The sequence below is a fragment of the Neolamprologus brichardi genome, chromosome 7 (genome assembly GCF_056152115.1).
Source record: "Neolamprologus brichardi isolate AB-2024 chromosome 7, ASM5615211v1, whole genome shotgun sequence".
Taxonomy (NCBI): domain Eukaryota; kingdom Metazoa; phylum Chordata; class Actinopteri; order Cichliformes; family Cichlidae; genus Neolamprologus; species Neolamprologus brichardi.
The window spans coordinates 57909285-57922008 of NC_142110.1; the positions used below are offsets into that span (position 1 = coordinate 57909285).

Below are 12724 nucleotides of genomic sequence, written 5' to 3' on the forward strand. Positions count from 1 at the left end.
CTGTATACTATGCAAATCACTTGGTTAATGGCGTTCCATGTATGCTCTGCCTGCTAGCATCTTGCACCCTGCTGTTATGTGCTGGATGGATAGATAACCACCTGTCATAAAAACAGGAAAATACATATTTTAAAAATCTGTCAAAAACAAATAGTTTTTGGTTCGTCCCACAAAGTTTCCCAATGGAACTTTTGTCCAACCTGTCGTCGAATCCACCAAATCTCAAATCTGCTCAATATTTTTCAAGTTTGGACTTAGACTTGGCCAGTCCAACAGTTCTAGTTCTCTAGATTCCTTTTTCACATAGTTTGTGCACAGTTTTGAAATATGTTTTGGGTCATTCTCTTGTTGGTATATAAACCCATAAGCAATCCATTTCAGTCTACATCTTGATGAACCAAGGTGATTTGCTAGAATTTTTCGTTCATTATATTATGCTAGCATCCAAATTTTTGTGGATGTTTGCAATCTGTGCAATTTGTCACATTGCACAGATAATGGCTTCTTAGAAGTTAAGTTTCCCTTCAGCCTTGTTCATTCAGTCATTTGCTTATGGTCAGTCTGGAGACTTTCTTAGAATATGATCTAAAAACATTTACCTCTTTTGCTGCCTGAAGCAGCAGTGGTCCTCCTTCTGTCTATACTACTTAAAGTCTTAAGGTGCCTGAGATATGCTTCAGTCAGCTTTCATTTCTTCCTCTTCCTGCATTCTGTAAGGGCCAGACTCCAAAGCACACTTGACCACACTGTGAGAACACTTGAAGTCTTGCTCTATTTGTCTCAAAGACCATCACAGCATCACAAAGTGCTTCAATGTAGACTATTCCCTTTTCAAAGAGCTCTCTGCATGTTCCCATTTTAAAATGAGGAGGAATTTCAAACTAAATTCACATTTTATACCCACATTTGAGCTGGCAGACTGGATTTATCAGAAATTAATCAAGCATTCAAGCACAAAATGTTCTGTTCAGAAAATGCAAATTTAATATTAATATGCTTTAAAATTTTCTTCTGTTTTATATTGTAAAACATTAAATTCGATGAAAATGAAACAAAATATGAATGAAAAACAACAAAATTATATTTTAACATTAATAATATAATTTCATTTAAAGAGCTTGAACAACCAACAACATTGGTGGATTAACATTAGACAAACATAAAAAAATAATCATTTTGGCCATTGCCAAGTGGTGGAGAGGGGGGAGGAGGTGGGTGCAAGACCAGGTGTGTGTGTGTGTGTGTGTGTGTTTCTCTCTCGCTCTCTCTCATAGAACAATCTAAATAGTTTTAAATGGCTTTCACTGGTATTATTTGACCAGCTTTAATATTTATTATGAAATCAATGACATAACATCAAAAGCAGTGACTTTATTTACAGTGCAGGAGAGTTGTGCTATTTATAAAAGTCTTTCAGCAGTTCTTAGTTCAAAAGTCTTGTATTTACTAAATCCAGCATCTGATCTCCAGTGTTCCCAGGACAGAATCTCTTCTCTCAGCCATGCAAAACACTCTCCACAGGTAACCGCAGCTAACATTTGAAATCTTTGTGCTAACAACGATGAAAGAGACTTACAGATGGGCAAGACTGAATGTCAGGTCCCAGCTTAAATAGCAGTCAGCTGATTGCCAGCTGATTCACAGGTGCTTGATTGCTTGAGGCACATCAGGGCGAGGGCTGAGATCCCAGGAGGATCCTGCCCCCCTAAAGTAACGTGGAGTAAGCAGACACATATACACAGAGCAACAAGCAAACACACCAAGAGGTAGAGAGAGAGAGGTTGCTGTGATGGTAGATTTTTCGGTTTTCCTGCAGAGCACCATCTTCTTTTATACATAAATCTCCAGATAGCAGGAAGGAGGCATCCTGTTTCATTTACTAAGAGCTGCAGATTTTTCTTTTAAGAGTTAATAAATATGTGAAAATGACTCCCACCAGGGATAAAACAAACTTTTTAGCAAATGCAACAACTTAGACGAGAGGGGTAATTTACATCCCAAGTACAACTATGCATTGCATTTTGTATGAAAACTGTGGATTCCTATCTTAACAATCATTAATCTATTAAAGTTAACCAAGGTAAACAACCTTCAAAAGATTAGTAGAGCTGGTGTGAGGCAATATACTTAAAAAAAGAAACTTTGCTCAGAAGCAAACCTGAAAAACCTGCTTGGATAGGAATCTTTTCAAGGTCAGGTGTTTCCTATCCTTTCAATGCTCACATTGGTTGTAATGCACAGGGGTCAAAGTTGTGGGAAATTACTACAGAGTGTTTTATAATAAGGCTGTCATCTCATCCCAGAGAGAAACAGAAAGCAGAAGAAAGTAAATGACTCTTATTGTATATATTTCACAGCTTTCACGATCATATATCTTCCAGTAAGTCTCCTCCTAACTCTAGTCTTCATATTTTATCTCCTTTTTCATTCTTCCATTCATCTGTTCTCTTTTACCATTTTCTCCCATCTGAATTAAGCTTCATGTTACTCATTCATGTAAAATAGGCATTATTGTAAAATTATAAGTTCAAATGTGCAGCATTCAAATACTATTGAGTCCCTCTTTCCCATCTTTTAAAGTTCCTGTTAGTGTGTTTCCTCTCTTTGCAAATATTAAATGAGCTGGTTCACACACCCGAGCAACTATGATTTATACCACCAGTGCTAACTCACAAATCATCCTCTCTGCAATGTAAAAATTGAGAGCTTGTGGAAGGGGTGCCATATAGGAAGAGAAACACCCTAAGTGCTTCCTTTTTTAGACCTAAGTTACATACTCAAGTAAGAGTGAGAGACCCCTGCAATGAGAGCTATATTATGTAATTCTTACTGTAACTTGTGGATTAAACATTTTTTTTTTCTGTGAATAACATTTGGTTTTGACTTAATAGTGGCACAAGTTATGGACTTGTTTTCCAAATTCATATTTTGGAAACCATGAAAAATGGCTTAAACCTTTAAATATTGGCTACCCATCCAATATTTACTCAGAAACACCTGGAAAACAGAGTGACCATTTAACCATACAATATAAGAGCAGATTAAACTGGCAAAAAATTGCTGACCACTTGACTTAATACCCCTCGCCAAGTGCCATCATATAGCCAGTGGCCTATTGCGTCAGTTGGTCTTTACGAAACTTTTACTTTGATCTTTACAAAGCTTGGTCCTTGGCTTTATTGGTTTTATTTTTTTTAGTTTATTTGTTTTGTTTTGTTTTTTGTTTGATTGATTGACTTGTATTGATTATTGACTGAGCTCCATACCACTAATATCATAAAGATTGTGGTCCTCCATTCAAAAGTTTATATATGTGGCTAAGGTTTTACATACATACACACTGTAAATGCATGTTGTTAGAGTTTTGGGATCTGAATTTAGCCAGGCATATCAGCTATAACAGGAATAGCAGAGACCAGAAGTCTTCCAGCAAGTGCACATAAATCACACAAAAAATATCACATTAAAATTAATCTGCCTTTAGGCTGGTCTAGCAAAATGTGTTCCAGTGGACCTTGTTTTTGTGATGCTAGGTTGTAAACTTTGTGTTTGTCATTCTCAATAAAATGAAAAAGCTGTTTATTGAAATTGAACTGACATTGCAAGGCTGACAACTAAAAAAAAAAGTAAAATGTTTAAGAATAGGTGAAGAAAACAGCTTGTATAATAATAATAATAATAATAATAATTTATTTGTATAGCACTTTTCAAAACAGAGATATATATGTACAGAAGATAAGTGTACATGTTTGAACATATGTCTGTGAAGGTTCTCAGTCATCCAGGTCATCGTAGTCAAAGGAGCTTGCAAAGAAAAGCGTCTGGACTTCTTTAAGTTACTTGAAGACGTTTCACCTCTCATCCGAGAGGCTTCTTCAGTTCTAAGGTCAAATGGTGGAGAGTCCCAGATATAAACCTGGTGGGAGTGTCCCCCCACAGAGGGACAAAAGAACCCCCTGATGATCCTCTAATCGCCTGAGCCAAGGTGTGGAACTGGGTGTGGGTCCCAATCAGCCAGAGTTTCGGGTGAGTTCATTGTGAAACCTGGCCCCACCTTATCATGCGATTTCCTGAGGTCAGATGGCCCAGGGTGTGAGTGGGCGTTAAGGCGTCTGGGAAGGGATCTCAAAACTGGATTATAGATGGCAGAGAGTTGGTGTCGTAAACCACCGCCTCTGTTCAAAGATGGTCGCTCACAATGGACATAGATGGCTTCTTTCACTCCTCTTTCAAACCATCTGTCCTCTCTGTCCAAAATGTGAACATTGGCATCCTCGAAAGAGTGTCCTTTATCCTTAAGATGCAGATGGACAGCTGAGTCTTGTCCTGTGGAGGTGGCTCTTCTGTGTTGTGCCATGCGCTTGTGAAGTGGCTGTTTGGTCTCTCCAATGTAGAGGTCTGGGCATTCCTCGCTGCACTGTACAGCATACACCACATTGTTAAGTCTGTGTTTTGGCGTTTTGTCTTTCGGGTGAACCAGTTTTTGTCTGAGTGTGTTGCTGGGTCTGAAGTACACCGGGATGTCATGCTTGGAGAAAACCTTGAGTTTTTCTGATACACCGGCTACATAGGGGATGACAATGTTGTTGCGTCTGTCCTTCTTATCCTCCCTCGCTGGTGTCTGATCTTCTTTTCTGTGCCTCTTTGCTGACTTTAAAAACGCCCATTTAGGATAGCCGCACGTTTTGAGTGCTTCCTTTACATGTGTGTGTTCCTTCTTTTTCCCTTCAGGCTTAGAGGGAACATGTTCTGCCCGGTGGTGTAGGGTCCTAATTACTCCAAGTTTGTGTTCCAGAGGGTGATGGGAGTCAAACAGGAGGTACTGGTCCGTGTGTGTGGGCTTCCGGTAAACTTCGATGTTGAGGTTGCCATTCTCTTCTATGTGCACAGCGCAGTCCAGGAAAGGCAAACAGTCGTCCTTTGTGTCTTCCCTGGTGAACTTGATGTTTTTATCCACAGCGTTGATGTGCGCAGTGAAGGATTCCACTTCTTGTGTCTTGATTTTGACCCAGGTGTCGTCTACATATCTGTACCAGTGGCTGGGTACTCTTCATTTGAAAGAGCCAAGAGCCTTCCTTTCCACTTCCTCCATGTAAAGGTTGGCTACAATAGGTGACACGGGGGAGCCCATGGCACAGCCATGTTTTTGTCTGTAATAGCCTTCGTTGTATTTGAAATTTCAAATACAACCAGTTCCACACCTTGGCTCAGGCGATTAGAGGATCATCAGGGGGTCCTTTTGTCCCTCTGTGGGGGGACACTCCCACCAGGTTTATATCTGGGACTCTCCACCATTTGACCTTAGAACTGAAGAAGCCTCTCGGTTGAGAGGTGAAACGTCTTCAAGTAACTTAAAGAAGTCCAGACGCTTTTCTTTGCAAGCTCCTTTGACTGTTTGAACATACAGACACAAAAACAGACACGCACTTTTGTTCCATCATACACACATACATGCATGCATGGTTGCAAACTATGGCCAAAAAATGTGAAAAGATTAAGGAAACACTAACCTATAAAAAATGAGTTTTCAGCAGTTGTTTTAAAACAAATAACAGAATCTGCTGTTTTAATAGTCTGAGGAAGGCTGTTCCACAGTTTGGGTACAACAATGTCAAAGGCTCAATCAGTTAGGAGACCCTGGTTAGACGATCGGAGAGGCCGGCTGCATTGATTAAAATCTTACAAGCTCTGCTACATAAGCAGGGGTGGCCCCCAGCTAGTTTTTGTTAGTAGCCTTGGTGCTATGTTCTGCACCAGTTGGTGATAGTAAATTGCAATAATTAAGGCAGGAGCAAGATTAAAATGCGTCCTGAAAGTTCAAGATGATTGAATGACAGTAAAGATTTGATTTTCACAATATTTCTGAGTTGAAGGATACAAGAATGGACGAGCTTTGAGATGTGACTTTCAAAATTTAGGAGTTGGTAAAAAAAAAAAAAAATGATGCAGAGGTTTTTAGCAGATGATTTGATTTGATTTACTGGTGACAGGGGAGATGGACTAACTAACCTCCTTAGGGAAACTGCCTGGGCTGAGTACTGGAACCTCAGTTTAACTGGAATTGAGATAAAAGAAATATGAATACCATCCATCCATCATCTTCTTCCGTTTATCCGGGGCTGGGTCCCAGGGGCAGCAGCCTATGCAGAGAAGCTCTCTCTCCCTGGCCACCTCCTCCAGCTTGTCTGGGGGAACACCAAGGTATTCCCAGGCTAGCCAAGAGATATAATCTCTCCAGTATATACTGGGTCTGCCCCAGGGCCTCCTCCTGGTGGCAGAGAAATGGCAGAGAAGCATTTATTGAGCATTTATTTATTAAAGCCATTCAGTCCATTGAAATCATTAACTAGATGGCCGAGGGGTAACATTTCTCAAAGTGCAAATTCACCTTCAGTCTGAATTCACATTGCATGCTTGGAGCTGACACTTCTATCCAAAGAAACATGCAAGTTTCCAAGATAGGTCAAGGAGGACATGGGACGTTTGCTCATGGGTTTTCTAATAGATGGGAACAAGCAGCAAGACTCTTGATCAGGTCCAGAACCTTAAAGTATATATACAGTAAAAATAAATACAGAAAGTTTTAAAAAAACTGCAAATGTCAGGTAGACAAAGAATTAGCTATTGATAAGGACATTTCAAATGCCCAGTGTTTGCTTAAATCCTGATTGGAGACTAACAAGAGGAGGAACATCCTAAAACCTGGCAAAAGGAGTATTTCGGCATTGCTGTGCATTGGTGTCAACGCAAAATAAATTACATTGAGGTACATGCCAATGGAAAACTATTAAAGTGGATTAAACAGGTGAACTATATGCTGAAAGGCTACTCCAGGGATCCAGGTTTGATTCTGCTTCTGGACATACTCCATGTTATTGCACTCTGTCCCTCCTTTCTTGGATACTCTGCTGTCCAGGGTAAAAGTCAGTCTTTAAAAAGAAATCTGTTAAAGTGGACACAATACCATACTGAAGGTAAATATGGACGTGCTGTTTTGTAGCTGATAGTTGGTCCCTAGTCCCATTCTAAGGCTTACATAAGTAGTTCTCCTATATTCTCTTTACCGCTGTGATAAGCTGAAATGGACCCCCTACTCTAAGCTGTGGTCACTTCAGTTGCTCTATTAGAAAAGCTTAACTGTCATTGGTATAAATCACTATATATTACTGACATTTCATCACAGTCTCTGCTGCCAGTCATTCCTTCATATGCCCCTTAACAAGCTGAACATTCTTTCTGATATCAGGCTAACAGATGGATAATGAGTTCTCTTCTTCTTGTCTCTGCAGTCGCTTTTCATCATCCACTGTTTAAATTGTGGTGACCTCTTATATTTGTACGATGGGGTATAACCCATTCCATAGACATCTGACTAGTAGTAACTGGACTGAGCCCAGAAGCAAACTTGGTTTTGTAGATGAACCACATTTGTTGGCAGCTGTTTTTGTAAAACAGAAAAGACTTTCTGGATGATAGACAATAGACTTGATTTTGAATTGGCTATTAATGACCACTTTATTCCATTCAATCAAGTTAAGTTTTATGTATTGCACAAACAATAACGTACCGTTGGCAAAATTTTGAAATGTCATTTGCATTTAGTACGACCAAATAAGTTTTAGAATACTTTTAATAATTTTTTAAATAAGAAATATATATTTTACCTGCACCATGTATAGAGTATGAGACGTATGTGTATCATCCCAGCAACGAAAAACAAGCAGTGAGTGATAATTATTCTAATGCTGAAAGAAATGTGACTTATTTATTACTTATTAATGTTTAACTTATTTAAAGTAATACATACGATTTTTTTTAAGTAAATTGTTTCACGTGTTTTTTCTGAAGCGTCCTCTCTCTTTACCTACAATATGACTGATATTCCTTACCCCTCATAACTCTTTTCCTACCTTGCTTCCCCTTCCCCTCACAGTCTGCTAATTGCTTATAAAGTCTCTTTATAGGAAAAGTAACAAGGTTTTAAATCTCCACTGTGTCTTTACTGGCCAGGGGGATATTTTACAGACTACATTATGCAGTTCTAATCAGATGAACTGTTTAGTTTACCACTCACTGAAGGGCAGACAGAGCAAATGCACTTTTGTATACATCCGTGTGCTTTTAAAAAGGAGCATATGAACATTTTGATGGTTTTAAAGTATACTACATTAACATGAGTTAGGATAAGTGCATTTTCCAGGAAGTGCTGAACAGTGAAAAAAGGGGTTGTGGACAGTGACTGTACATTATAACATGTTATCCATCCAGCCATACATTTTCTGCCTATCAAATTCAGGGTAGTGGGAGGGGCTTTGTCTGGATTGGCTAAAATAAAATTAGCGTAGAAATCAACGTGTACATGTTGTCTAAAATTATGATTGAATGGTTTAGTTCTAGATGGTCTTCCCCTGCAAACCTAGACATATAACATTGGTAATTCCATAAAAACAGTGGAAAGCATTTCTTAACCTTTGATTTTTAATTTAAATGATACATATTTAAAATGATACACTCAAACTTAAATGTTTCTACATTTACATCCATGTCCATCCACCACCCTAACAGGTTTGAGTCATGAATAAAAATGTTTTCCTGGGTTCACTATGTTATGTGAACATCTAAAACACACATCATTTGACAGAATGCAGCGAATTTGTGTGGTCATGCCATTTGTTCCATGTTTTATTTCTCCATATTTTCTGTCTTGCTCCAATATTAAAATTAGAAAATGTAAAAAAAGGAAATATGTAAGTAAAATTCTAAAAACATTAAAGTGACAAATTGTTATTATTAAAAAAACATATTGTATTGACTGTGCTTTACTGCAGTGTTGCTTGGACTAGTCATATGTGGTTTTAAGCTTGAAGTCTGATGTACATCTGACATGATTGTCTTCTGTGTTCCAGGTCTGTATCTGGCGTGGATGTGGATCCTGATCTGGTGCACATGGAGATGCAAGATACAAGTGGAGGTGCAGTGATCTTCCACTAGCCCACTCATCTTGTTATAATATTAGCACTTGGTCAAAGAAGATCAAACTTTATTAGAATTTCTATAAGTTGATATAAATCTAGAGGTAAAATAAAGCACAAGGTTTAGCTTTGGTCCAATTTTATACTACTAATAGCAAACAGCTAATCAGCAAAGAGACTTGAAATTTGAAATGCTACCAGGTGTATTCTTACTTGGGTTTAAAAGCATGTTATTAAAATACATTAACTGGCACTATCACAAGCTGATGGGTAGAGGACCAAAATACAGGATTTTAAACAAAAAGGTGAACCTTTATTAGGTTGAATGCAATGCCTACAGCCAAATCCGAATACAAGCAGAACTCTAAGGTCTTTGCAGGGAAACAGGCAAAACTAAGAGCACACAGAGGAAGATAAAGACTACAGACAAGACTAAGGAGAAGCACAGGACTATATATACACTTTAACTGGAAACAGGAGGGTAATGAGACATAGGTGACAGTAATCAAGACAATCACAGGGGATGAAGTAAAGCTTAAAGGAAGACACAAGAGACAACTAATTTTAAACTGTTAAAATAACAAAGAACCCAACTAAAGGCACAAGAAAACTCACTCTGAATTCAGGGAAGGACAGAATTAATAATAGCCTTAAGGTAAAACCAAAAGGAAATAATTAGTGCTGTGAAAATTAACATGTTAACGCAAATTCATCTGCCATCACGGTCAACGCGATAAAAGTTTTTTAACGCAATTAACGCATCTGGAGTGCAGAATGACTCAAAATCCCTGATATGTTTCTGTCAATGCATTTCGGGTAGTGTGTCCAAATAGTTACCTTCGCACATGCGCATATGGGCAGCTGAACCAATCAACTCAATATGGAAGATGATAAACGCACATTGGACCTCTCAATGGAAATTTGAGTATTAAAGAAATAACAAGACGGAACAGTCAACCGACATAAAGTATTATGCAAAATGTGCAAGAAGGAATTTTCTTTTCACCGAAGCACTTCCAGCTTAAAATATCACACTGACGTGAAGCCTATGTTAGCCGGGGATGCTGCTAGGACTTTGGCTAACCACTCACGGAGAATCGGGGACTCAGTAAGTCTACCTCAGACATGTTGACTGACACAATTGCCAAGTGGATTGCAACAAACTGCAGACCTATTAATATCGTTGAGAACACGCACTTTACATAGCTTTGGTTTCTCGTTTCAAGGATTTGAAGTGCCTCCCCAAGAGTGACAGAGAGAGAGGATAAATGTTTACATTTTTGTAGTTTTTTGTTAACATGAAATGTTCAAGATTTTTAATAAGCATGTTAAGTGCGTACATTCTCCCTTTTTTCGAGTCTGTTTGCTCATGCAAAATGAAATGCGATTAATATAGAATAAAAATGAATGATATTCAATTGTGATTAATCAAAATTAATACACTGTAACCTGTGATGAATCTGATTAAACATTTTAATTGTTTGACAGCACTAATATATATTATATATTAGTGTATACTTACCTATTAGTATGTAGGTTTTTAAAAAAGTTTCACAGAAAATAACCTGTGTTAAAAGATGATTTAAATACTCTTTGAATTGCTATTGCTATTGACCAAGTAATTGCTATTAATCGTGATTAATTACAGAAAATTGTGAGATTATTTAGTGAAATATTTTTAATCTATTGACAGCACTAGAAATAATATTAGAAAATTGAAAAGCTTATAAAACCCAGGCAGAGATCCTAAAAAAAAACCCTCAAAAATCTAAACCTCAAAAAATAAGAATTAAAACTTCATGCAATAGAGTACAGAAATACCTAAACAGAAACTCAAACTCAGATATATATATTAACTAAGGATTCAAAGTCAAAGGCGTAACCAATCTTAGGTCACATGACAATCAAAGCAAAACTGTCACTGTGCCTTTTTAGTAAATCTGTAAGGAGTGATTTGGATTTGCACAGGCCAATATGGCCCTATGCCGGATTGATGGTAATGAATTTTGTTTCTTGAAATATCCTTGCCAGATATGACTGATGCCTCATTCAGTTCAACTATGACATGAGGATCAACTTCTCTTTAAGAACTCTTGAGGTAGAGGATAATGTGTTTTACCTATCCAGGCAGCGCTAGCACTACAATGTAAAAGCAAGTAAAAGAAGAGATGACCGAATGACCTTGGTGTGGGAGTGTTGGTAGTGTTTATGTGTGAGGGGTCAGTGGGGAATTAATGGATAAGCTAAATACTCGGGGTCCCTCAGGGCAACACCAGTGAATTTGGATTATCATATCTCCTGAGTGACAGGCGAACACCTCCACATACAGGGCCAAGAGGGTAATAGAAATGTGTATTTGACATTGTGCATTTGTCAATGAAGGTGCCAAATGTTCAGATTCTTTATTCACATCTTGACTTCATCTTCTCTCAGTCTCCCAAACTATAATCCTAAATTCTAAACTATAACCTCTAAATAAACCTGAGCAGGCAAAGTCAGATAGGAGTGGCAGACTCTGAAGGGCGCAATGAAGGATGTGTTTATTATATTTGCTGTTCCATTCTCAATAAACCTCCCTTTTATAAATGGCCATTAAAATCTGAACCTCTTGAGGAGGAGACGAGCAATCTTTTAACCCACACACAGAAAGATGCTGCCTGCATTGTGAAATCTGTCGGGCTGAACAAAGCTCCCTGTGTTTGTGGATAGTGAAGATGAGAGGCTGTCTGTCTGGGCTGACTGCCCAGTTACGGGAGCTCTTCCTGGGGCACATGGCCTCATCTTTCTCATTCTCCTCCCTCTTCCTCTCCTTGCTTCTGTGCCCAGATAGATAGTTGAGGAAGGCTGGAGCGATCAGGCATGCTAAACCAATCTGTTCACCCTGTTCCCCCAAATCCTCTGCTCCAACCCTGTCATGCGTAGCATGGCCAAGGTTAAACAGTGGCATGCTACCAAAAAGGACACAGGAGAGATGAGGAACTGTGGCCCTGCCCTCAGCTCCCAGGACTGCTGTCTGATGTTTGAGAAGGGCTGGAGGGGTGGGAGGAAAGTCTCCTAGGAGATGGGGTGGTCGATTGATGGATGAGCCATGTGTGCACAGAGATGCTAGCTGGCAGTGTGTCTTTGTATATTAGTTTGTCATTAGGGAGATTGAAGGGCAAGAAAGCATGAGAGTATCTTGTTCATGCACATATTGACGCTGTAATGTTAGGAGTACTGTAAATGTGTACATGTCTCTACAAGTATCACATGTATTGCTTTCTGTATTTTTTTAAATAAGCACCACAGTCTCAATAATATCCCGTTAGCTATGCCCTGTTTCCCTGTTGCTGTTTTCCTCGTCATACCACCCAATTTCAGCATGTGAGTGTAGTTGCAGGTATGTGAGGACAGCAAGTGGCATGAAGAAATGAGTGTGCCACAAGCTGGAATTGAACACTTAGTCCAATCTAATAGTTTTTTAATGAGTTCTCCACCGTATGCCGCTTTGATTAAATGTCTGGGCTTTTCAATAAATTAGCCACTCCATTTATTAGACCACACACCTCCTGAACAAAGACAAAGCAGAGGAGGAAAAGTACAGTGCTGATGAAAAGAATTGACTCAGTCATGTGATATGAAGTTGCGTCATCCTGAGGCTGAACTGATTTGAATTTTCTTTTATGTAGTTGTATGTTGATTTTATTCTACTAAGATAATACTTTAGAAAAGAAGTAGTAAAAGACATCAATATAAAGAAGATAGGATGTACC

General features: G+C 38.7%; 1 protein-coding gene across 1 annotated transcript in view; it reads left to right on the top strand.

Annotated features, from left to right (window-relative positions):
* LOC102784471 (VPS10 domain-containing receptor SorCS2-like) overlaps positions 1-12724 on the top strand; it is a 163145-nt gene that overhangs the window by 82759 nt on the left and 67662 nt on the right. Inside the window, 1 exon segment of the mRNA XM_087842721.1 lies at positions 8907-8971. Within this exon segment, the coding sequence (XP_087698847.1) occupies positions 8907-8971 (65 nt within the window).